Raw genomic sequence first — 27,174 nt, 5'->3', positions numbered from 1 at the left:
TTGCACGTTAGCCTGCGGTGGAATGTAAACACCGACCAGAATGAATGAAACAAACTCACGGGGGGAGTAGAAGAGTTTGCATTTGATAAAAAAAATTTCCAGATCAGGAGAACAGTGCTGTTGAATCAATGTCACATCATTGCACCAGCCGCAGTTAGTATAGAAGCAGATTCCTCCACCTTTCGTCTTGCCAGAGAGTTCCGTGTGGCGGTCCGCTCTGAAAAGCTGGAAGCCAGCCAACTGCAGCGCAGAGTCCGGTATCGAACCACACAGCCACGTCTCCGTGAAGCCCAGAACGGAAGATGAGGAGAAGTCTCTGTTCTTACTAACTAGTAGCTGGAGTTCGTCCAGGTTGTTGCACAGTGAACGCTCGTTGGAGAGGAATATACCTGGTAGCGGTGTGCGAAGTCCCCGCCGGCGGAGACGCACAAGTGAACCGGCACGTTTACCTCTCCTCCGTCGCTTCACTGTATGTACGAAGGTGAGGGCGCCTTTGACCAGAATATCCAAAATTTCGACAGATGAGGCAATAAAAGTCGGAAATAAATTCTCAGGAGTTATGACCCTGATGTTCATGAGCATTTCTCTGGTGAAAGAGCTCCCGGTTCTGAGGCAAAACACTGAATTAACTAACAAAACAAGACAAAACATCGCGCACCAACACACCGAGGCAGCCGTCCGCGGCACCATCATTGTATTTCACACATCTGCAGGGATGTAAAACTCACCAGGATATTTTTCATTAGACTTTAGAATAGGGTTATGTGTCGGATAGGATAAATAAAGTGACCTCTGAGCGCCCTTCTGGTTCGGAAGTGACCGAAGGACGGAAAGTTAAGTGACTGGGAACAGCTGCAGCTTTTTCCTGCCTCACTCTCGATGCTAACACACTAACTATAGCTAACTAGCTCGTTGTTCACTAGCAGCTAGTTAACACTGACGTTGTGCCACGGCTAGCTGGAGCTAACAGCTAACTCACGCAAACAGCAGAACACGCAGTTGGGTTCTTTACGGACAGATCTTGACGCTAATTGAAAGGTGCGTCTAATGCTAACCTGTGTTCACAACCGAGCCCCATTCAAACTATAGCGCTGCACCGTTTACCAGCAGAGAAACTGGGGTTAGAGGCAAGTGGAGCCACGAATCACTTCGGTAACGAGTGTAAAAGAATAAAACCCTTTAATTAACAGGATATTTGCCGGTAATTTGGTGGGACTTCCAGTCGCGGTGGGCGGCACCAGTCGTTAGCAGTGGGAGCTAGCTCTAAAAGTAGAAGCTTTTCAAACACATGGCCTCTGTGGTTCCGCTCGTTGATTGAGACTCAGACATCTCAAGGTTTAAACCCTTCATCTCCAGCACGTGCACACGCACGCACGCACACACCCCGCCACGTTTGTCTTGACTGTTTCCTCCGTGGACCAGAGAACAACACGTACCGGAGGCTAGCTAGCTAATTAGCTTGAAAACACAACAAAAGATTGTCACCGGTGTTTTCGAGGCATTAAGAGTCAAACTCGCGGCTGTTCGGCTTCAGAAACGTCCCAGATTGATGTGCAGCGTCCGTGTGGGGGTTGAAATGTCAACTGACCTGACTCCTGTCGGGCTCATTCTACCACAACTGACTGCGTACGTAGCTGCTAACCACCGACAAGCTAACAGGCATTAGCGCTGGCGCGGAGGGACCCCTGGTGCAAAGAGGTTTAGGAGGCTGAGATCTGCCTGAATGAATTTATCTTTACTTGTGCATCAGACAGAAAATCCTGCAGATTGTTTCCACTTTTTCTCAACTCCAGGTTAAAAACACACTTACTGTATTACTGCCATAAGAATATATAGTATAGTAATTGTATTATTACTATATGAACTAATGCAGTATCTGCATGAAGATGTTTCTCACTCAAACAGCTCTAGGTTTAAAATAAAGTACAAAGAAATGTTGGTCACAAGGTGCAGGGACACTGTTCCCTTATTTGGTCACTTAATTAGGGCCCGAGCACCGACAGTGGGAGGCCCTATTGAAATTGACAGGATTATTATTATTATTATTATTATTTTTCAGGCAAAAGAAGGGGCTTTTTGAGGGCTTCAACGTGCTCAAATTGTTACCAAAGTCTGCAGAAAGTTAGAAAGTGGTGAAAATGTACGTATTCTGGAGTATTTAGAAATGGGCGTGGCAAAAAGAAAGCAGCTTTAGACCAGGGGTTCTCAAACTTTTGCAAGCTGGGCCCCCCCAAAGCTGGTTAGGGGTGGTTGGGCCCCCCCCCCCCACCGCCGCCCTCAACTACACCACCATAGATAGATAGATAGATAGATAGATAGATAGATAGATAGATAGCATATTGTTATTGATAGGCCTGACATGTCAAGGTTAGGCTATTGTTTTTGTTAGGCCCATACAGACAATTATTATTACTATTTTACTATTTATTATTATTATTGTTATTATTATTATGATTATGATTATGAGTATGGTCAGTAGTAGTAGGCCTATTAGTAGGCTATTAATATTAGCAGCTATGTGAGCCTGCATGCTTTCTTATTATAATAATCATCATTATTATCACCATCATTATATTATTATTATTATAATTAATGATAATCGACCAATTATTATTATATTATTATCATAATAATAATAAGTGTTATTATTGCTATCATTAGGATACTGTTATTATTACGGGCCTCTTGTGATCTTTAAAAAAAAATCTTGCAGGTCTGTCAATGTGAGACATGAGCCTGCTTTGCCTTGCAAAGGTCCTCAAATCTTGGGGCAATGTTTGACAAACATATCCTCAGGTCATCCTCGATCTGTGCGCGGTTGCGATATTTAGTTTTGAGCGCAGTCAGTCTTGAAAAGCCTGCCTCGCACAAATAAGTCGACGCGAAAAGGAGGATCATTTTTAAGGCTATGTCGCAAAGCTGAGGGTATTCCGGCATCATTGCTACCCAGAATGACGAAAGAGGGGAGGTGGTAAACAGATGCTTTTGTCTACTGTCACTCTTCAGCTCAATAAGCTGCTCTTGCATGTCTATTGACAGCTCGTCTGCTGAGCAGAGAAATGGATCCCGAACCCAGGCGAATGAACGGTAGTCCTCTTTGAAATAGGACCATGATTCTTCAGCGCTGAAAGGTGATCAGCAGCTGATTGGAGGAGAGAGGAGAAATCAGTGCCACGTGCATCGGCAATGAAGTCTGCAAGGCTGGGAAACATGTCGCAGTTTCCAGAACTGATGCGACCATGCCAGAGAGCAATTTTTTGCGTGAAGGCATTCACTCTATCAGCGAGGAGCAGAACGTTAGATTTGCTGCCTTGCAAAGACAGGTTAAGGCCATTCAGCCGGTCAAATAGGAGAGAGAGGCAAGCCACATGGCATCATCCAGGTGCTTCGCCAGATCTGTTTGACTTTCAGTCAAAAACAACTTTACCTCCTCTCGCAGCTCATACAGCCGTTGTAACACCCGCCCCCTGGAGAGCCAGCGAACCTCAGTGTGCAGCAACAGCTGTTCGTGCCCTGACCCCATCTCCTGGCAGAGGACCCCAAAGAAACGGGAGTTAAGTGGACGAGCTTTAATATGGTTAATTATTTTCACAGCCTGGTGAAGCACTGACTCGAAGAGCGGTGGCATTTTCTTGGCAGCAAGTGCCTCGCGATGGACCATGCAGTGTGTCCATTGCACAAGTGGAGCAACTTGCTGGACGCGAGCTACGAGGCCACGCGAGCTACGAGGCCACGCGAGCTACGAGGCCACGCGAGCTACGAGGCCACGCTCACGCCCTGTCATCGACCGCGCTCCATCTGTGCAGAGGCCAATACACTTTCCCCAGCCCAAACCACTGTCTTGGATGAACGAGTCAAGGACATTAAAGATTGCCTCCCCTGTTGTACGGGTCTGAAGAGGCCGGCAAAACAGGATGTCCTCCTCAATTTCCTTTTCCCGCACATACCTGACGTAAGTGAGATGCTGGGCCTGTCCAGCGATGTCAGTGGATTCGTCCAGCTGCAGTGCATAGTAAGGACTGATTTGAATGTAGTGTATTAGTTGCTCTTTGATATCACTAGACATTTCTGATATTCGGCGTGACACAGTGTCATTTGACATAGGTATTGCGCTGAGTTTAGCAGCTGCACTCTCTCCTATCATTATTCTACACATGTCTTGCGCGGCCGGCAAAATCAGTGTTTCGGCAATTGTATGGGGTTTGGCAAGCTTAGCAATTCTATGAGCAACTGCATACGATGCCTCCAGACACTGCTTGGAGACAGTGCTATGCTTGGAGATGGTGGTTTGTTGTTGCTGGAGGCCATCACGTTTACGTTTAAAGAAGTCCACAGGCTTCTCTTTCAAGTCAGGGTGTTTGGTGTCAAGGTGCCTTTTTAATTTGCATGGCTTCATGCTGTCATTTGCCAGCACCTCGGCACACAAAACACACTGAGGACGTTGCTCAGTCGTGCCAGTGACGGTGAAACCAAACTGCAAATAGCTTTCGTCATATTTGCGAAGCTTTGGCTTCTTCGCAACTGGCGCATCGGTTGCCTGACTTTTACGAATCAGAAACTTGTCCATAGTTGTGTTTGTTTGCTGATACAGTGTGTGTGAAGTTAATAAAGTTCTAATTGCAACGTGGTGGTCTTGTGAGTGTGTTTGTATGTGTGGCTGTGAGCGACTTGCACACGAATAATGAATAAGGCTGTGCTAGGCAATGGTTCCTAACAAAACGAACAGTACACAATGTAGACAGGGACAGCACAGAATAGTATTCAAGTGCTGGTGTTTTATTTGTTGCAACACGGTGGATGATTGAAGATGTAAAGGTAGGTGTTAAGGAGAAAAGGGCTAGCTGCAGTTGGAAGAAGTTAGCTAGCTAGAAGGCTAGCTCTTGGGGCTACGAGCTTTCTAAAAAGACTGTGGAGCAAATTACTCCTTAGATTAGGCTACGAATAGGCCTACTGCAAGTGCAGGAAGGTATTACTAAGGAAGGAGTGAGTCTTTAAAAAGACTGTTTATAAAGCAATGAATATCTGAATGATAGAGGAAACAAGAGCAATCGCACAAACTCTGCAGAGTGTCGTCTCAGTGAGGGTGAGCGCTGACCATGCCTGCGGTTACCTTTATACTCAGAAGCGTACGTGCAACTCGCGTTCAAATGATAACACTCCTCTTTTGATTGGTGGATCAGGAACGAAACAGTATTTGATTTGTTTGTGTCAGTCCAGCCCTTTGCATTTCGCCACTGAGGGAGCTTTCACTAACCAGTGACAGGTCGGCGGTCGTTTTATTTTTATTTTTTTATTTATTTATTTTTTTCTCCATCTGTGACATCGGGCCCCCCCTGGAGAGTGTGCGTGCGCCTCACTTTGAGAACCAATCTCCAAAGAGAGTTTCTTTGGTCTCAGCTGCTCAATGATCAGAGCAGAAGCTGCAGTCGGTTTGTACTGAGCTGAAGTTTCTGTTTCCGGCTCCACTCTGACCTGCTCTCACTTTAACTAATAATCACTCATTACTAGTTATCAGGACCTGATCAGTACATGAAGTAACTTAGTGTTTGTTTGATGCGCTCCAGCGTTTATGAGGCTGCATTTAAACATCATGAAAATTGACTCGTCAACATTTTGTGCTCAGTACAAAATGAGACGAGACGCTCACAGTCTCATTAGCACAGGGACACAGAAATACAGAAAAAGATATATGTGGAAATAAATTTAAGACATTTATTTCTGTATTTATTCATTATTTATTTATGCATTTAAGTCTTTATTTATACATTATTTATATTATTATAATTAAGTCATGTTTCGTCTTCCATATTTTCTACTGTACAGTATTAGTACTTTAGTTTCCTCCTCGTCCTCCAGTCCAGCAGGCGTCGCTGTTGGCTCTGAGCTCGGTGTCTCTGTTTTCCTGCCGCTGGCTCTCTTTGTCCGCTCCGGGACTCAAAGTGCGCAAAGACGAGGAACATGTCCGCCGTGCAGCTGCTGCGGGTGTCGGTACGTGAGCGGATCAGCGCTGCCGCGGAAGGCTTTCTGCTGCAGGTGGAGAAAGGAGGAGAAACGGCTCGAGTCCCGGCGCTGAGGGCGATGCTCACCGAGCGGCTCGCGGCGGCGGCGGAGGAGATCGTCGCGGTGATTGAGGAAACCGTGGCGGAGTACGAACACAGAGTGGAGCGGTCCGAGCGGGAGGTCTGCCGCCAGAGGAGGCTGCTGGATGCCGTGATGAAGCCCGAACTCCGGCTGCACAGAGTCGGTCAGTCCCTCGAGGAGCCGCTCACAGGCTAACGTTAGCTAGCTCCAGCTCTGCTAACACGAGTTGATCAAACTAACACTCCTTAAAGGGAATGATGAGTTTAAAACGATGTCTGGTTGGTTAAGTTGATGAAATGTGTAGATCAAAGGATCAGGAGCTTTGACCCTCAACGGCAGCCCGGGGTCACGTGTCTTTGATAATCATCTGCAACATGCTGTTAGAAACCTCAGCACACATCTGGGGTGTTCATGCATTTTGGCTCCTTTTGTGTAAAAACAGACACATATTGTGTGAATAATTATGATACTGGCATATTTTAAAGTGAGTATAATTTCTACATCACTGTTGTGTTATATTAATAACAATAGACCCTATTTGTGAGATGCTTGATTTCGAAACGATCGCTGTGACACATAGATGAATAAATCCATGTAGGTCATAGCAACACTTTCCCTGAACTGGAGAATCTGGGTTTTATTTAAATACTAAAACTGGTTTACAACATGGATTGATTCAGTCACTGGAGTTGTGCAGTTAAGATGACTCCTGCTATTCCAGTCTATTCCTATTCCACTCCACGTGTTGATAATCGTAATATATTACGCTTGTTTCAGGACAAAAAGTAAAACTTGCGGTTCTGTCTTGCTCCAGATGCCATCTTGAGAAATCTCCCCTGGATGCTTCAGCTTCAAGTGCTCGTGCATCACGGTTGTGCTGCTGTGATCATTTTGGATTTGCAGAGTTTACAGAGAAACATGTTGTTTGGTGTCCGTCTAAAAAACTCCCACACTTTAGATGATCGTGGGCTATTTGCTCTTTGGGTGAATTCAAGCTTTGACTCGACGCAGCCATCTTCCTTCCTCCTAATGACGTCATCACTAGAAGACCAGACAGAGATGTGAAGAGAGTTTGTGGTGATAAGAGCTGACGACGGTGTCGGGGTGATGTAAACATGATCACGTGATCTATGCAGCAGAGTTAATACGTCACTTCCTGTCTCTGTCTGCTGCTCCACCTTCACCTGAGTAATGAGGAGGATTTGATACTGTTGTGAACGAGTCTGTGCAGAAAACCTGCTGCTGTGTTGTTCATGTGTGAAACACAAACTCTGGAGAAACTCTGGAGACAATTCTCTGGTTGTTACCCACAGGTCATGTCTGAAAACAGCTTAACCAACTAACTAACCTCCACTCGCCCTGCTCTGCTCTGTTATTGTCTTATTTGTTTATTTGGCCTCAAAATATAAAACTTTTTGACTGGAAACACTTCCAGTGTTTAAAGCTGCTAAATTTACGAGCTGCGTCGAGATGTTGAGGTAACTATGAACTACCTCAACATCTCTGCTTCCTGAGTGTGATCATTCAAAAATAATAACAGTCGACATTAAACGACACAACACAAGTTTTTAAAAACACTTCAGGAAACTCGGAAATGATAAACGTGTGTATTTGTGTTTCAGTGTGTCCTGCAGATGTACAGCAGCTGATGGTGAATAAAGAAGAGGTTCCCCCTAAGCAGCAGCAGTTGAGCCCCATTGTGGACCAGGAGGACCCAGAGCCCCCCCACATTAAAGAGGAACAGGAGGAACCGTGGACCAATCAGGAGGGAGAGCAGCTTCAACAACTTGAGCAGGCTGATATCAAGTTCACATTGACTGCTGTCACTGTGAAGAGTGAAGAAGATGAAGAGAAACCTGAGTTGTCACAGCTTCATCAGAGTCAGACTGAGGAGAACAGAGCGGACTGTGGAGAACAAGAACCAGCCAGGAACTCAGGTCCTGATGGACATTTACAACAAGGTACTGAGGACAAGACTGAAGGCAGTGAAGATGATTGGATGCAGACCAGGGAACCTCTGTCTGGTTTAAATACAACAAATAACAAACAGCCTCTAAGTGATATGAAATGTAAAACTGGTAAGAAAGCATTAGGTTGTTCTGAGTGTGGTAAAACATTTAGACAAAAGTGCGATCTAACTGTACATATGAGGATTCATACAGGAGAGAAACCGTTTAGTTGCTCTGAGTGTGGTAAAAGATTTCTTCAAAAGGGCGCTCAAACTGTACATATGAGGAGTCATACAGGAGAGAGACCGGTTAGTTGCTCTGAGTGTGGTAAAAGATTTCTTCAAAAGGGCGATCTAACTGTACATATGAGGAATCATACAGGAGAGAGGCCGTTTAGTTGCTCTGAGTGTGGTAAAAGATTTCTTCAAAAGGGCCATCTAACTGTACATATGAGGATTCATACAGGAGAGAGACCGGTTAGTTGCTCTGAGTGTGGTAAAAGATTTCTTCAAAAGGGCGCTCTAACTGTACATATGAGGATTCATACAGGAGAGAGACCGTTTAGTTGCTCTGAGTGTGGTAAAAGATTTCTTCAAAAGGGCGATCTAACTTTACATATGAGGATTCATACAGGAGAGAGACCGGTTAGTTGCTCTGAGTGTGGTAAAAGATTTAACAAAAAGGGCGCTCTAACTTCACATATGAGGATTCATACAGGAGAGAAACCATTTATTTGCTCTGAGTGTGGTAAAAGATTTAGCCGAAAGAGCAATCTAACTGTACATATGAGGATTCATAGAGTAGAGAAAGCATTTAGTTGCTCCTAGTGTGGTAAAATATTTAGACTAATGGATGTTGGGACATGGTTTTTGGGAGACCAAAGCTCTGCCTATATGTGCAGCCAAAAGCCTGAAGCCGCATGTCCCTCCAGGACTTAGTCTCCCAGGGGCCATTAACGTCACAGAGGTGTTAAAACCCCCCCAGGGACACAGGTTTCAACTCCCATTGGTCACTCTGGACCCCATGACCTGTGAGGTCACCGGGCCAATATAAGGCCTGTTCCCCCTATTTTCGCTCTCTTCCTACAATCCTTCCATGGAGAGAAGGCTGTCGAGCCTCTTCTCCAGCTCACATCTTCTCTTCCCATCCAACTCTTCGAGAGGAGCACAAAGGTGCAGCTTCCAGCTCATCTCACCAAGGAAACCTCCTCGCACTCCAAGCTCTACCAACCCTTCAAGCAGCGACTCGATGTTCTGCTGGAGAACTTCAAACAGCAACTGAACTCAACAGAATCACCAAGGCAGGAGCCACAAACCAGCCAGACGACTTCACAGAACTTCGAACTGCACAGCATCTCCTTTTCTCCCCTTTCCACGGACGGGTAACACATCTGGGCTTAATAATTATACTAGGCTAAGCAAGACTGTTTATTCGATTCTGTGTGATGTTTATGAGTTTGATTTGTGGTGTTGTGATATTTTGGTTACAAGTTACTGAGAAAGTAATGTTAGTCTGTTATGCTCTTCACAGTCTTTCGTTGCATCCAATCTAGTAACTTTGTCTAATTTGGCACACAGACACATGCATATCCCTTCACCTAATTAGCTCTGACCCCTGCTACATGTCGTAAAGACTTTGGGGGGGGGGGAGGGTGTTATCTTCAAAGTGGCCAGCCTGCCATTTTGGAAGCACATAGGTGGGGGTGGGGGGGGTGTTATTATTTTGGCCAGCCTGCCATTTTGAAAGCACTGCTGACTCACACAGACACACACACCTATCTTTGTTTAGTAATTACACTGTTAGTAATTTGTGTTTTTATACTTTATTATATTCATAATTAATGTTTTTTCTTTCACAAATGTTTTTTCATTAATGTTGCATAAGTGAATTTTGCCAACCTCTACACTGTCAAGAACTCCATATCCTTCAACTTAGCTAACTATCTATATGGTAATTTTGGTTATAGTTATTAATTTAATTGTTAATCAGAGTTCCAAATTTGTAGTTAGTAATTTTATGAGACTTAATCAATAAATTGGCTATCTTTTCCCTTCCTTTGAAGGGTGGTGCCCCGAGGTAACTTTAATCAATTAAAGTTATTTAATATTAATAATCAAATATTAATATGTAATATTTTATTTTGATAACCAAATTTATTGAATGCCGAAAGGCACACCATTTTATGGTATCACGTTTGATGCATTATGGCACAACATGGGTAATGTAACTGCATATGAGTAGTCATATGGGAGAGAATGAATTTACTTGCTCTGTGGTTAAAGATTTAAGTTGCATCGTTTGCAACAAAAGATTTATTAGGATTTGTCAGCAACTATTCATATTATACATATTCATAGTTCACTTCATTCTGATTTAGGTGTATGAGTTTGTATATATGTACAAATAAACATGTATAAATACACATTTATAGCCTTATTTTTATTATTTATATTGTATTTATTATTACATATTTTTTGTACAGGTAAACATATTCATAGATTTAAAGGAAGCTGGTTAAGTAAGAGATATTTGTTAATTAATGACTTATGGAGAAGGGGTGAGATTAAATAAATTTGTGCTTCTCACTCATTTTCGAATATGTAGATTAAATCATTAAGTCTTTGCTTTTTTTTGCTCATTACTGATTGTAAATATTACTTTTTTCAGTTTATATTTTTTACATGTTGGTATAATTTCTCTTATTTTATTTACATGTTTGAAGTAAATAAAAATGAATGAAAAAAACATACGGTTACTGTATGACTGCCAAAAGAATATGCAATAACTATATGAAATCATGCAGTATGTGCATAAAGATGTTTCTCAACTAGTTCATGTATAGTTTTGTTTACAAATAGCAGAGTGAAGCACAGTTTTATTCTATAGCTTAAATAATAAAGTCCATGGATCAATAGGTTCACTATATTCAATAAATATTTTTATAAAAGTACAAAGAACAAACATTAAATCCTGCAAATATAAGAAATCATCCACTGTCCATGTCAAGGTTGAAGGGGCAAGAAATTACAAAACATCACATTTTCTCCACACTTTATTTCTCACAGTTAACTTATTACATTTACAACCAAAAGGGTGACACAACATGTGATACACATATAAACAGACGTACAAAAAAGATACTTCAAAGAAATGAAAAGAAATGAAATACCTGCCATGACTGAATAAAAACTGAACAATATATTCGTCGAATAGCAGCAGATTCACACTATGAAACTAACCATCTTTTCTTTATACAAAGGGTAATTTTGTTTTTATTTTTTCTTACAGCTGAATGCCCACTGACTTGCACTGGCACTGCTAATAAATGCAAAACTGTGTGAGGCTGCCAGATTCTGGAAAGAAAAGCACTTGTTAAAACAGATTTAAAGGATCTGTTCAGTGTTAAGTGGATTTCTAGCAAGAAGGCGACAAAATTTGTCTTTCAAACCGACTCCTTCAGCAAATGAAAGAAGCAGACGCTGTCTGTGTTGTTATATCGAGGCTGCAGTGCTGAAAGCTACATGCTCGTATAATCTGTCTTCAAGTGCAGGACAAGGGGAACGCGTCCTGCCGGTCTCTTGTGCTTTCAGAAACAGATAATATATACCGCACTTTTAAGAAACTCTAATCCTGAGTCCTCGCTCTGTCCTGAACGCTCCGTAAATCCTGCTGAGCTGAAAAAATGCATTTAAATCAGCATAGTTTATAGTGAAGCCAAGTAATGTTTTTGATTAAAATATAATCACACTGACTTGATCGTAGTGACTCAGACATGATCCTACTGACTCGGACATGATCCTACTGACTCGGACATGATCCTACTGACTCAGGACAGTGACTCAGACAAACTCCTGGTCGTTCATGATCACGACTTGACTCGGACTGGAACACTGTTATATCTCACGCTCACAAAGCTGTGACAGATCTTTAATGACATTACCAAAACGACTGAAATGTGCCATGGTGACTTGTACACGATCTTAGTGTCTTGAAGATACTTTTGGCAACACGGACATGATCCTGATACTCAATTAATGACTGATCGCTGAGCCTCGGATATTATAACCACAGTAATACAGATGGGATCAAAGTGACTCGGACATTAGATGAGTGACCTGCACGTGACGTGTTGACTTGAACATTCAACACTAAAGACAGAAGACTTGGGGCTCGACTTGGACTCGATGTTCTGTAACTTTGACTTCTACACTGTAACTCACTTTATTCTCATGCTTTTGGCCTCTAAATGTTGCCCGTGTGTCAAAGCCTCAAGATTTACTGAGGAGCATAGAGCAGCCATTCCAGCACCGTTAAAGAGAAGCATCAGGCTAACAGCACGTAAGTACATTTAACGCGTGTTGTTGCAGAGGGAACAGTAAACATCCTCAGCAGTGACAACCATTCCTATAAGCAAAATAGAGATGTTTGAAATCGCTTTATGTTATACATTTAACGTGATGCAGCATTTCAGCGATGATAGTCACTATTTCCAAAGAGGAATCGATAAAGTGCCAAAACCTTACTTTCAAAGTCGCTACAGGCTCAACTTCCTGTTCGGTGATTTCGGAGGAGAAGCCGAGAGGAGTCGCTGCCGTCACCGGAGTTAGACATGGAGGTAAAACCACTGATCAGAATCAGAATCAGAATCAGAAGTATTTATTGCCAAGTAGGTTTACATCTACCTGGAATTTGCCTTGGTATATAGGTGCATACAAAGAACATAAAACATAAAAACACAATAAGTACTACACATAAGAAAAAAACAAATATAAAATTAAAAGATATAAAAAAATAAAGTAAAATGCAAAATGCAAAACAGGAGTGCAATGTGAATGTGCAATATGCAATATGCAATGTAATGTGTGTTAATGTAACACAGACTTGAGGCGTGGGGGCGGGATAAGAGTCCAAGTCAGGTGGGGGTCCCGGGCCTTGTTGATAAGGCCAACTGCAGCCGGGAAGAAGCTGGTCTTGTGGCGTGAGGTTTTGGTCCTGATGGACCGCAGCCTCCTGCCGGAGGGAAGTACCTTGAAGAGTTTGTGACCCGGGTGGGAAGGATCGGCCACAATCTTACCTGCACGCCTCAGGGTCCGAGAGGCAAACAGGTCCTGTAGAGATGGCAGATTGCAGCCAATCACCTTCTCAGCAGAACGGATGATACGCTGCAGTCTGCCTTTGTCATTGGCAGTGGCAGCAGCTGTACCAGATGGATGATGGAGGAGGTGAGGATGGACTCGATGATGCAGGTGTAGAAGTGCACCATCATTGTCTTTGGCAGGTTGAACTTCTTCAGCTGCCGCAGGAAGTACATCCTCTGTTGAGCTCTTTTGGTGAGGGAGCTGATGTTCAGCTCCCACTTCAGGTCCTGGGAGATGATGGTGCCCAGGACTCCGCAGTGTCGACTGGGGAGTCTCTCAGGGTGATGGGGGTGGGTGGGGCTGGGTTCCTTCTAAAGTCTACAACCATCTCCACTGTTTTCAGAGCATTGAGCTCCAGGTTGTTCTGACCACACCAGGTCACCAGATGGTCAATCTCCCACCTGTAGGCGGACTCATCCCCACCAGAGATGAGCCCAATGAGGGTGGTGTCGTCCGCGAACTTAAGGAGTTTGACGGACTGGTGACTGGAGGTGCAGCTGTTGGTATACAGGGAGAAGAGTAGAGGGGAAAGAACACAGCCTTGAGGGGAACCGGTGCTTATGGTCCTGGAATCAGAGACATGCTTCCCCAGCCTCACGTGTTGCCTCCTGTCAGACAGGAAGTCTATGATCCACCTGCAGGTGGAGTCAGGTACACTCAGCTGGGAGAGCTTGTCCTGTAGCAGAGCCGGAATGATGGTGTTGAAGGCAGAGCTGAAGTCCATAAACAGGATCCTGGCGTAGGCTTCCTGAGGAGTCCAGGTGCTGGAGGATGAAGTGAAGGGCCATGTTTACTGCATTGTCTACAGACCTGTTGGCTCTGTAGGCAAACTGCAGGGGGTCCAGGAGAGGGTCAGTGATGGCTTTGAGGTGGAACAGCACAAGGCGCTCAAATGCCTTCATCACCACAGAGGTCAGGGCGACGGGTCTGTAATCATTGAGTCCAGTGATCTTTGTTTTTTTGGGGACAGGGATGATGGTGGAGGTCTTGAAGCAGGCTGGTACGTGGCATGTCTCCAGTGAGGTGTTAAAAATGGCTGTGAACACCGGAGACAGCTGATCAGCACAGTGTTTCAGGATTGATGGAGAGACAGAGTCTGGCCCGGCTGCTTTGCGGGGGTTCTGTCTCCTGAAGAGTCTGTTGACGTCCCTCTCCAGGATGGAGAGAGTCGTCACTGTGATAGGGGAGGAGGGAGGGGGCTCTGAGGTGGGCAGTTGTGGAAAGGCGCAGGCCTTTGCTATGGTGGGGGAGGTGCAGTTGATGGGCTGGAGGGTGGTGTCACGGGGGATGGTGTCAGGACTGTCCCATTGTCTTTCAAAGCGACAGTAAAACTCATTCAAGTCGTTGGCCAGGTGTGGGTCGTTAGTGGAGTGGGGGGCTCTAGGCTTACAATTTGTAATCTGCCTAAGCCCTTTCCAGACAGAGGCAGAGTCATTGGCTGAGAACTGGTGTTGGAGTTTCTCAGAGTACAGACGTTTGGCTTCTCTCACCTCCTTGCTAAACCTGTATTTCGACTCTATAAACCTGTCTCTGTCCCCACTCCTGAATGCTTCTTCCTTCTCCAACCTTAACTTTTTGAGTTTGGCTGTGAACCAGGGTTTGTCATTGTTGTAACACACCCTGGAGCGTGATGGAACACAGCTGTCCACACAGAAGCTGATATAAGAAGTCACAGCCTCTGTGTACTCGTCCAGACTGTTTGTAGCAGTCCTGAAAACCTCCCAATCTGTACAGTCCAAGCACGCCTGATGATCCTCCACAGCTTCACTGGTCCACTGCTTTGAAGTCCTCACAACAGGTTTGCAGAGTTTTAGTTTCTGCTTGTATGCAGGAATCAAATGGACCATGACCGAGAGTCCCAGTGCAGCCCGGGGGACGGCGTGATAGGCACTGCTTACTGTGGTGTAACAGTGATCCAGAATATTCTCCTCTCTGGTCGGGCATTTCATAAATTGTTTATATTTGGGGAGTTCGCAGGTGAGATTTCCTTTGTTAAAGTCGCCGAGGACAGGAGTCCGGGTTAGTCCGTTCCACACACAGTATCTGGTCGGCGAGCATGCGTTGTGCCTCTTGCACGTTAGCCTGCAGTGGAATGTAAACACCGACCAGAATGAATGAAACAAACTCACGGGGGGAGTAGAAGAGTTTGCATTTGATAAAAAAAATATTCCAGATCAGGAGAACAGTGCTGTTGAATCAATGTCACATCATTGCACCAGCCGCAGTTAGTATAGAAGCAGATTCCTCCACCTTTCGTCTTGCCAGAGAGTTCCGTGTGGCGGTCCGCTCTGAAAAGCTGGAAGCCAGCCAACTGCAGCGCAGAGTCCGGTATCGAACCACACAGCCACGTCTCCGTGAAGCCCAGAACGGAAGATGAGGAGAAGTCTCTGTTCTTACTAACTAGTAGCTGGAGTTCGTCCAGCTTGTTGCACAGTGAACGCACGTTGGAGAGGAATATACCTGGTAGCGGTGTGCGAAGTCCCCGCCGGCGGAGACGCACAAGTGAACCGGCACGTTTACCTCTCCTCCGTCGCTTCACTGTATGTACGAAGGTGAGGGCGCCTTTGACCAGAATATCCAAAATTTCGACAGATGAGGCAATAAAAGTCGGAAATAAATTCTCAGGAGGTATGACCCTGATGTTCATGAGCATTTCTCTGGTGAAAGAGCTCCCGGTTCTGAGGCAAAACACTGAATTAACTAACAAAACAAGACAAAACATCGCGCACCAACACACCGAGGCAGCCGTCCGCGGCACCATCATTGTATTTCACACATCTGCAGGGATGTAAAACTCACCAGGATATTTTTCATTAGACTTTAGAATAGGGTTATGGGTCGGATAGGATAAATAAAGTCACCTCTTAGCGCCCTTCTGGTTCGGAAGTGACCGAAGGACGGAAAGTTAAGTGACTGGGAACAGCTGCAGCTTTTTCCTGCCTCACTCTCGATGCTAACACACTAACTACAGCTAACTAGCTCGTTGTTCACTAGCAGCTAGTTAACACTGACGTTGTGCCACAGGCTAGCTGGAGCTAACAGCTAACTCACTCAAACAGCAGAACACGCAGTTGGGTTCTTTATGGACAGATCTTGATGCTAATTGAAAGGTGCGTCTAATGCTAACCTGTGTTCACAACCGAGCCCCATTCAAACTATAGCGCTGCACCGTTTACCAGCAGATAAACTGGGGTTAGAGGCAAGTGGAGCCACGAATCACTTCGGTAACGAGTGTAAAAGAGTAAAACCCTTTAATTAACAGGATATTTGCCGGTAATTTGGTGGGACTTCCAGTCGCGGTGGGCGGCACCAGTCGTTAGCAGTGGGAGCTAGCTCTAAAAGTAGAAGCTTTTCAAATACATGGCCTCCGTGGTTCCGCTCGTTGATTGAGACTCAGACATCTCAAGGTTTAAACCCTTCATCTCCAGCACGTGCACACACACGCACGCACACACACACACCCAGCCACGTTTGTCTTGACTGTTTCCTCCGTGGACCAGAGAACAACACGTACCGGAGGCTAGCTAGCTAAAAGATTGTCACCGGTGTTTTCGAGGCATTAAGAGTCAAACTCGCGGCGGTTCGGCTTCAGAAACGTCCCAGATTGATGTGCAGCGTCCGTGTGGGGGTTGAAATGTCAACTGACCTGACTCCTGTCGGGCTCATTCTACCACAACTGACTGCGTACGTAGCTGCTAACCACCGACAAGCTAACAGGCATTAGCTGCTGGCGCGGAGGGACCCCTGGTGCAAAGAGGTTTAGGAGGCTGAGATCTGCCTGAATGAATTTATCTTTACTTGTGCATCAGTTTCGACTTTTTCTCAACTCCAGGTTAAAAACACACTTACTGTATTACTGCCATAAGAATATATAGTATAGTAATTGTATTATTACTATATGAACTAATGCAGTATCTGCATGAAGATGTTTCTCACTCAAACAGCTCTAGGTTTAAAATAAAGTACAAAGAAATGTTGTTCACAAGGTGCAGGGACACTGTTCCCTTATTTGGTCACTTAATTAGGGCCCGAGCACCGACAGTGGGCCCTATTGAAATTGACAGGATTATTATTATTATTATTATTATTATCTTTCAGGCAAAAGAAGGGGCTTTTTGAGGGCTTCAACGTGCTCAAATCGTTACCAAAGTTTGCAGAAAGTTAGAAAGTGGTGAAAATGTACGTATTCTGGAGTATTTAGAAATGGGCGTGGCAAAATGGCTCAACATCGCCACCTGGAACGCAATCAACAGATTTAAGTCACAGTTATGATATGAACTGGTCAGGCAGGGTGTCGTCTAACACGTCTCATCCCCACAACAGCCACATAGTTTCCTCCACCAAGCAGGTTATGTTTCACCCCTGTCTGTAAATTGGTTGGCTATAAACAAGATTACCCAAAAACTACGGGCCGGATTACCACGAGACTTGGTGAACAGATGTGGTATGTATCAGGTAAGAACCCATTACATTTCTATGATGGACATCTGGAGAGCACATCACCCAGACAAGAAACAATTTACTTCTTTCTCATCTCGACACCAAACATACTCCACTTTTTACTGGGGGTTCAGCAGAAGGACATTTGCGTTCACATATACAGCTCCTCTGGAGAAGGTCCTGAGGTTCTCCAGAGTTCTGTGCATGTCTGAAAGCAGCTTTAGACTGTAAACAACTCAACGACACAAACACTAACTATAATTTATTGCTTTTAATACATCCTCACCTTCCGGAGGCACAACCTTTTTACGGCAGACAACTGTAAAAAGAAAACATTCTTACATCAGATCGTTGGATAAATGGAAATACACGTTTTAGATTAAAAGTATGAATACAAAGAATACAATGGAATAAAACACAGTATCATTAAACTTCATGAATAGGTCTGCCAGGAAATGATACTCACCGGTGCAGTTAGATGTGTGCACTTCTTTCTATGGAGAAGAAACAAAGGGACGATACAGTGACAACAGGATTTTGGGTCGCATTGTCGGGAGGCGAAGACGGCACGAAATCTCTCTGTGCAGGAAAAACTCTGGATTATGTTATTGTCCTAGTCTGAGTTCACAGAATAAAGTTTTCACACATGTCTGTTGGTTGCTGGTTGGTTTATCAGCAGCATAACAAAAAATGTATTTGCACCAAACTTGGAGGAGGGATGGGGTCGCAGCATGAGAAGAACTCGTTCAATTTTGCAAAAATCAGGACAAAGGGTCAGATCCTTACTTTAACATAACAGATTAAAAAAATCTGCAGTAATATTTAATGAATAGATATTTATAAGTGTGCAATTTAGTGCAGCTTAAAATTTTCAAATTGTGTTAAGTTTATTTCTCTTTAGCAGACACACGTAGTTAAGAGTAAAATATATGTTTCATTGGTTTTCATTTCACTCTGTAATCATTTAGGTGATCAGACCACTCCCTTTTTTCTTGAATATGTCTACTATAACAACTAGACAGTCGTGCTGGATGGTCCAGCCTTGGCTGAGGTATAGATTCTGTACCTTCTATTCATAATTCTGAGAATGAAGTTCGTCACCAAACATTTGTGCATAACAAAACAAAAACATATTTTTTCAGATTAGAGCTGTAATACCTCTGAAAGCCAGTCTCCCCTGTAGATGACCCGTGGGAAGCATTCTGAGGTGATGAAGGTGCTCACGTTCGCACTCCTGACTGTACCATCCTTCCTAAGTCCTTCCTGATCACGAGCACGGAGTGCTAATGACAACATACAAGATGAGCTCAACCATCCTACTGATGAAGTGATAACATATGCATGCCAATACAAGAGTGAAGCCGATAAAATGAACATTTTGCAAGATGTGGAATTTTGAAATTAGTTGGTAGATCAAAATAATAACAATAATAAGAATAAGAATAAGGAATACTCTGGTTTATTTCACTTCCACCTGTGTCACTTGCGTTGGTCCACGAATAGCTACAGCCTGATGCCCCCTCATCTGGGACGCTGTAGGTGGTTTGATCAGTGCCCTGAGTGACAGTACAGGTGATGTTCCCTGCCCCACAAACTTGTAGAAGACAATCTGGAGGACGGAAAGACAGGACGATCACCAGAGGCACGATTCGATTGTGAAGTGCCCTCAGGTCTGAGCTGGGTAGACTGTAACAAATCGATAGACTGTAAAAAAAAAATTATCAGACAGCTGCAACTCATTGAAAACACAACAGCCTGAGTCTTCACTAGCACCGGGACAGTGGATCATATCAGTCCAGTTCTCAGGTCCTTTCACTGCATCCTGTCCATCAAAGAATAGATTTCAAAATATTGCTGTTGGTTTATAAGGCACTGAATGGTTATATACATTTCTAATCTACTACTATTTAACCATCCAGTCCCCTCAGGTAGTCTGGGACGGGTCTACTTTCTGTCCCCATCAGTCCAAACTAAACATGGAGAAGCAGCACCCAGTTCTAATGCTCCACGCATCTGGATCAATCTCCTAAAAAACCATGAGGCTTCCACCACCACTGTTGTGATATCCCAGCAGCTTCAGCAGAGTCGGTCCCATTACTCTGCTGTAAAGCTCCTCCTCCTGCTAAAACACTATCATACTATTTGGGCTCCAATGACGGATTACAACTTATGATCTTCTTCATAAAGAAATATAATATAAGTGTGACAAATTTTATGACATATTTTAAAGCTGAGAATCGTAACACTGACTTCATTATGAACTTGTTTTGTATTTCTGACTGACAAGCGAACACGTTTGAATCATTTAAATTAAACATAACTAACATCCGACAGATCTACCAGCCAATCACAAGTGACTTTTTGTTTCAAAGGTCTGTGGTTTCATCCAATGGTGAAGTGAGATGAGTTCTCACCAGCGATTTCGCTGCGATTCATATGCTAATTAGATCACACCTTCGCTCAGCGACTCCCCGGCGGCACTCCCCCCTCCCTAGCCCCCCCACTGCTCTACCGGGGGTATGTTTCTGCCAGTTTGTGTCACGGGTGAACGCGGAATTCGCATCCTGTAAACGGGCACTGACTGCCAACATTTGGCTTTTCGTGCAGTGAGAGAGTTTCTTTGGTCTCAGCTGCTCAATGATCAGAGCAGAAGCTGCAGTCGGTTTGTACTGAGCTGAAGTTTCTGTTTCCGCCTCCACTCTGACCTGCTCTCACTTTAACTAATAATCACTCATTACTAGTTATCAGGACCTGATCAGTACATGAAGTAACTTAGTGTTTGTTTGATGCGCTCCAGCGTTTATGAGGCTGCATTTAAACATCATGAAAATTGACTCGTCAACATTTTGTGCTCAGTACAAAATGAGACGAGACGCTCACAGTCTCATTAGCACAGGGACACAGAAATACAGAAAAAGATATATGTGGAAATAAATTTAAGACATTTATTTCTATATTTATTCCTTATTTATTTATGCATTTAAGTATTTATTTATACATTTATTTATATATTTATTTATAATGAAGTCATGTTTCGTCTTCCATATTTTCTACTGTACAGTATTAGTACTTTAGTTTCCTCCTCGTCCTCCAGTCCAGCAGGCGTCGCTGTTGGCTCTGAGCTCGGTGTCTCTGTTTTCCTGCCGCTGGCTCTCTTTGTCCGCTCCGGGACTCAAAGTGCGCAAAGACGAGGAACATGTCCGCCGTGCAGCTGCTGCGGGTGTCGGTACGTGAGCGGATCAGCGCTGCCGCGGAAGGCTTTCTGCTGCAGGTGGAGAAAGGAGGAGAAACGGCTCGAGTCCCGGCGCTGAGGGCGATGCTCACCGAGCGGCTCGCGGCGGCGGCGGAGGAGATCGTCGCGGTGATTGAGGAAACCGTGGCGGAGTACGAACACAGAGTGGAGCGGTCCGAGCGGGAGGTCTGCCGCCAGAGGAGGCTGCTGGATGCCGTGATGAAGCCCGAACTCCGGCTGCACAGAGTCGGTCAGTCCCTCGAGGAGCCGCTCACAGGCTAACGTTAGCTAGCTCCAGCTCTGCTAACACGAGTTGATCAAACTAACACTCCTTAAAGGGAATGATGAGTTTAAAACGATGTCTGGTTGGTTAAGTTGATGAAATGTGTAGATCAAAGGATCAGGAGCTTTGACCCTCAACGGCAGCCCGGGGTCACGTGTCTTTGATAATCATCTGCAACATGCTGTTAGAAAGCTCAGCACACATCTGGGGTGTTCATGCATTTTGGCTCCTTTTGTGTAAAAACAGACACATATTGTGTGAATAATTATGATACTGGCATATTTTAAAGTCAGTATAATTTCTACATCAGTGTTGTGTTATATTAATAACAATAGACCCTATTTGTGAGATGCTTGATTTCAAAACGATCGCTGTGACACATAGATGAATAAATCCATGTAGGTCATAGCAACACTTTCCCTGAACTGGAGAATCTGGGTTTTATTTAAATACTAAAACTGGTTTACAACATGGATTGATTCAGTCACTGGAGTTGTGCAGTTAAGATGACTCCTGCTATTCCAGTCTATTCCTATTCCACTCCACGTGTTGATAATCGTAATATATTACGCTTGTTTCAGGACAAAAAGTAAAACTTGCGGTTCTGTCTCGCTCCAGATGCCATCTTGAGAAATCTCCCCTGGATGCTTCAGCTTCAAGTGCTCGTGCATCACGGTTGTGCTGCTGTGATCATTTTGGATTTGCAGAGTTTACAGAGAAACATGTTGTTTGGTGTCCGTCTAAAAAACTCCCACACTTTAGATGATCGTGGGCTATTTGCTCTTTGGGTGAATTCAAGCTTTGACTCGACGCAGCCATCTTCCTTCCTACTAATGACGTCATCACTAGAAGACCAGACAGAGATGTGAAGAGAGTTTGTGGTGATAAGAGCTGACGACGGTGTCGGGGTGATGTAAACATGATCACATGATCTATGCAGCAGAGTTAATACGTCACTTCCTGTCTCTGTCTGCTGCTCCACCTTCACCTGAGTAATGAGGAGGATTTGATACTGTTGTGAACGAGTCTGTGCAGAAAACCTGCTGCTGTGTTGTTCATGTGTGAGAAACAAACTCTGGAGAAACTCTGGAGACAATTCTCTGGTTGTTACCCACAGGTCATGTCTGAAAACAGCTTAACCAACTAACTAACCTCCACTCGCCCTGCTCTGCTCTGTTAGTGTCCTAATTTGTTTATTTGGCCTCAAAATATAAAACTTTTTTACTGGAAACACTTCCAGTGTTTAAAGCTGCTAAATTTACGAGCTGCGTCGAGATGTTGAGGTAACTATGAACTACCTCAACATCTCTGCTTCCTGAGTGTGATCATTCAAAAATAATAACAGTCGACATTAAACGACACAACACAAGTTTTTAAAAACACTTCAGGAAACTCTGAAATGATAAACGTGTGTATTTGTGTTTCAGTGTGTCCTGCAGACGTACAGCAGCTGATGGTGAATAAAGAAGAGGTTCCCCCTAAGCAGCAGCAGTTGAGCCCCATTGTGGACCAGGAGGACCCAGAGCCCCCCCACATTAAAGAGGAACAGGAGGAACCGTGGACCAATCAGGAGGGAGAGCAGCTTCAACAACTTGAGCAGGCTGATATCAAGTTCACATTGACTGCTGTCACTGTGAAGAGTGAAGAAGATGAAGAGAAACCTGAGTTGTCACAGCTTCATCAGAGTCAGACTGAGGAGAACAGAGCGGACTGTGGAGAACAAGAACCAGCCAGGAACTCAGGTCCTGATGGACATTTACAACAAGGTACTGAGGACAAGACTGAAGGCAGTGAAGATGATTGGATGCAGACCAGGGAACCTCAGTCTGGTTTAAATACAAAAAATAACAAACAGCCTCAAAGTGATATGAAATGTAAAACTGGTAAGAAAGCATTAGGTTGTTCTGAGTGTGGTAAAACATTTAGACAAAAGTGCAATCTAACTGTACATATGAGGACTCATACAGGAGAGAAACCGTTTAGTTGCTCTGAGTGTGGTAAAAGATTTCTTCAAAAGGTCAATCTAACTGCACATATGAGGATTCATACAGGAGAGAGACCGTTTAGTTGCTCCGAGTGTGGTAAAAGATTTATTCAAAAGGTCAATCTAACTGTACATATGAGGATTCATACAGGAGAGAGACCGTTTAGTTGCTCTGAGTGTGGTAAAAGCTTTCTTTATAAGGGCGATATAACTGCACATATGAGGATTCATACAGGAGAGAAAGCATTTAGTTGCTCCGAGTGTGGTAAAAGATTTAGCCGAAATGGCGATCTAACTGTACATATGAGGATTCATACAGGAGAGAAACCGTTTAGTTGCTCCGAGTGTGGTAAAAGATTTAGCCGAAATGGCGATCTAACTGCACATATGAGGATTCATACAGGAGAGAAACCGTTTAGTTGCTCCGAGTGTGGTAAAAGATTTCTTCAAAAGGGCGCTCTAACTGCACATATGAGGATTCATACAGGAGAGAAACCGTTTAGTTGCTCCGAGTGTGGTAAAAGATTTCTTCAAGAGGGCGATCTAACTGCACATATGAGGATTCATACAGGAGAGAAACCGTTTAGTTGCTCCGAGTGTGGTAAAAGATTTCTTCAAGAGGGCGATCTAACTGCACATATGAGGATTCATACTGGAGAGAAACCGTTTAGTTGCTCCGAGTGTGGTAAAAGATTTCTTCAAAATGGCGATCTAACTGCACATATGAGGATTCATACAGGAGAGAAACTGTTTAGTTGCTCCGAGTGTGGTAAAAGATTTAGCCGAAAGGGCGATCTAACTGTACATATGAGGATTCATACAGGAGAGAAAGCATTTAGTTGCTCCTAGTGTGGTAAAATATTTAGACTAATGGGTAATGTAACTGCATATGAGTAGTCATATAGGAGAGAATGAATTTACTTGCTCTGTGTGGTTAAAGATTTAAGTTGCATCGTTTGCAACAAAAGATTTATTAGGATTTGTCAGTGTGGTGTATTTAGCTAACATGGATCTTTTTGACGTGTGTAAAACATAATGACAGGTTTAAAGCTGGGGGCCCCTCGTTTCTGGATTCTCAGAATTCCTAACTATTATTCCATATGTTACTCGTTAGTTCTCTCCCTCTGAGAATGCTCTTTGACCTGTTAGATGGAGGGGTTTCCATCTTTATGTACGAAGCATGTCTTGAATTAAAGGCCCCTATGTATGATGTCATTTGATCTCAAATCTTGGGCGTACACAATTTCCCTATATGAATGCTTGTCCGGCACCGGCGAGGCAGACTTCTGCATTGGCTGAGAACGTCTCCGGGTATACCTAGGTACCTGTCCTGACCTGTAACTTCTGTGTAATAAACCTTTTTATACAAGCAAGAACGGTGTCCGCGGAGATTCCTTCATCATCTTCAACATCACTGCTGCTTAAATATACAACATCAGCAACTATTCATATGATACATATTCATAGTTCACTGTTGTAAAAAGAGAATTAAGAATCCCTCCACCTGTTTTTACCAGAGTTAAACAATTTTTATGTTCCTAGAAAATACAACTCATTGAATGGAGTTTGGCTAGGCCACTCCATGACCTTAATGTGCTTCTTCTTGAGCCACTCCTTTGTTCCCTTGGCCATATGTTTTGGGTCATTGTCGTGCTGGAAGACCCATCCACGACCATTTTCAATGTCCTGGCTGAGGGAAGAAGGTTGTCGCCCAAGATTTCACGGTACATGGCCCCGTCGATCCTCCTCTCGATGCGGTGAAGTCGTCCTGTCCCCTTAGCAGAGAAACACCCCCAAAGCCTTTTCTCCAAACAGTACATCAATAATGAAATGAGTCATTAAATGTGTGTGTGTGTGTGTGTATATATATATATATACACATTATGTTGTCAATTTCCTTGCAGTGTCACGATGCAAACTACAATTGTGATTTACTCAAACCCGTGTTTGAAAAGAATTAGAGGAACCTGAACTTGTGTTAAACTGGAAGTTGAAGATTTTATCTTTTTCTTAAACATGACACTATACTGAAACTAACCACTACTGACTAAACTAAATTATCTAAATGAAAAGAACAAACATTAAATCCTGCAAACATAAGAAATCATCCACTGTCCATGTCAAGGTTGAAGGGGCAAGAAATTACAAAACATCACATTTTCTCCACACTTTATTTCTCACAGTTAACTTATTACATTGACAACCAAAAGGGTGACACAACATGTGATACACATATAAACAGACGTACAAAAAAGATACTTAAAAGAAATGAAATCAGATGGTCAATCTCCCACCTGTAGGCGGACTCATCCCCACCAGAGATGAGCCCAATGAGGGTGGTGTCGTCCGCGAACTTAAGGAGTTTGACGGACTGGTGACTGGAGGTGCAGCTGTTGGTATACAGGGAGAAGAGTAGAGGGGAAAGAACACAGCCTTGAGGGGAACCGGTGCTTATGGTCCTGGAATCAGAGACATGCTTCCCCAGACTCACGTGTTGTCTCCCGTCAGACAGGAAGTCTGTGATCCACCTGCAGGTGGAGTCAGGTACACTCAGCTGGGAGAGCTTGTCCTGTAGCAGAGCCGGAATGATGGTGTTGAAGGCAGAGCTGAAGTCCACAAACAGGATCCTGGCGTCGGTTCCTGAGGAGTCCAGGTGCTGGAGGATGAAGTGAAGGGCCATGTTTACTGCATTGTCTACAGACCTGTTGGCTCTATAGGCAAACTGCAGGGGGTCCAGGAGAGGGTCAGTGATGGCTTTGAGGTGGAACAGCACAAGGCGCTCAAATGCCTTCATCACCACAGAGGTCAGGGCGACGGGTCTGTAATCATTGAGTCCAGTGATCTTTGTTTTTTTGGGGACAGGGATGATGGTGGAGGTCTTGAAGCAGGCTGGTACGTGGCATGTCTCCAGTGAGGTGTTAAAAATGGCTGTGAACACCGGAGACAGCTGATCAGCACAGTGTTTCAGGATTGATGGAGAGACAGAGTCTGGCCCGGCTGCTTTGCGGGGGTTCTGTCTCCTGAAGAGTCTGTTGACGTCCCTCTCCAGGATGGAGAGAGTCGTCACTGTGATAGGGGAGGAGGGAGGGGGCTCTGAGGTGGGCAGTTGTGGAAAGGCGCAGGCCTTTGCTATGGTGGGGGAGGTGCAGTTGATGGGCTGGAGGGTGGTGTCACGGGGGATGGTGTCAGGACTGTCCCATTGTCTTTCAAAGCGACAGTAAAACTCATTCAAGTCGTTGGCCAGGCGTGGGTCGTTAGTGGAGTGGGGGGCTCTAGGCTTACAATTTGTAATCTGCCTAAGCCCTTTCCAGACAGAGGCAGAGTCATTGGCTGAGAACTGGTGTTGGAGTTTCTCAGAGTACAGACGTTTGGCTTCTCTCACCTCCTTGCTAAACCTGTATTTTGACTCTATAAACCTGTCTCTGTCCCCACTCCTGAACGCTTCTTCCTTCTCCAACCTTAACTTTTTGAGTTTGGCTGTGAACCAGGGTTTGTCATTGTTGTAACACACCCTGGAGCGTGATGGGACACAGCTGTCCTCACAGAAGCTGATATAAGAAGTCACAGCCTCTGTGTACTCGTCCAGACTGTTTGTAGCAGTCCTGAAAACCTCCCAATCTGTACAGTCCAAGCACGCCTGAAGATCCTCCACAGCTTCCCTGGTCCACTGCTTTGAAGTCCTCACAACAGGTTTGCAGAGTTTTAGTTTCTGCCTGTATGCAGGAATCAAATGGACCATGACCGAGAGTCCCAGTGCAGCCCGGGGGACGGCGTGATAGGCACTGCTTACTGTGGTGTAACAGTGATCCAGAATATTCTCCTCTCTGGTCGGGCATTTCATAAATTGTTTATATTTGGGGAGTTCGCGGGTGAGATTTCCTTTGTTAAAGTCGCCGAGGACAGGAGTCCGGGTTAGTCCGTTCCACACACAGTATCTGGTCGGCGAGCATGCGTTGTGCCTCTTGCACGTTAGCCTGCGGTGGAATGTAAACACCGACCAGAATGAATGAAACAAACTCACGGGGGGAGTAGAAGAGTTTGCATTTGATAAAAAAAAATTCCAGATC

The 27,174-nt window shown here is 44.3% G+C and overlaps 1 protein-coding gene across 1 annotated transcript in view; it reads left to right on the top strand.

Moving 5' to 3' along the window:
- The window catches only part of LOC117761169 (titin-like), a 190,964-nt gene that overhangs the window by 134,719 nt on the left and 29,071 nt on the right, over nt 1-27,174 (top strand). Inside the window, exons 13-14 of the mRNA XM_034584835.1 lie at nt 7,716-8,066; nt 22,551-22,997. Coding sequence (XP_034440726.1) covers nt 7,716-8,066; nt 22,551-22,997 — 798 coding nt within the window. The remainder of the gene's footprint in view (nt 1-7,715; nt 8,067-22,550; nt 22,998-27,174) is intronic.

This window comes from Hippoglossus hippoglossus, chromosome 5 (assembly GCF_009819705.1).
Source record: "Hippoglossus hippoglossus isolate fHipHip1 chromosome 5, fHipHip1.pri, whole genome shotgun sequence".
Lineage (NCBI taxonomy): Eukaryota > Metazoa > Chordata > Actinopteri > Pleuronectiformes > Pleuronectidae > Hippoglossus > Hippoglossus hippoglossus.
Note: the sequence above shows the minus strand (reverse complement) of the source record. Positions and strands in the feature narration are given on the sequence as shown.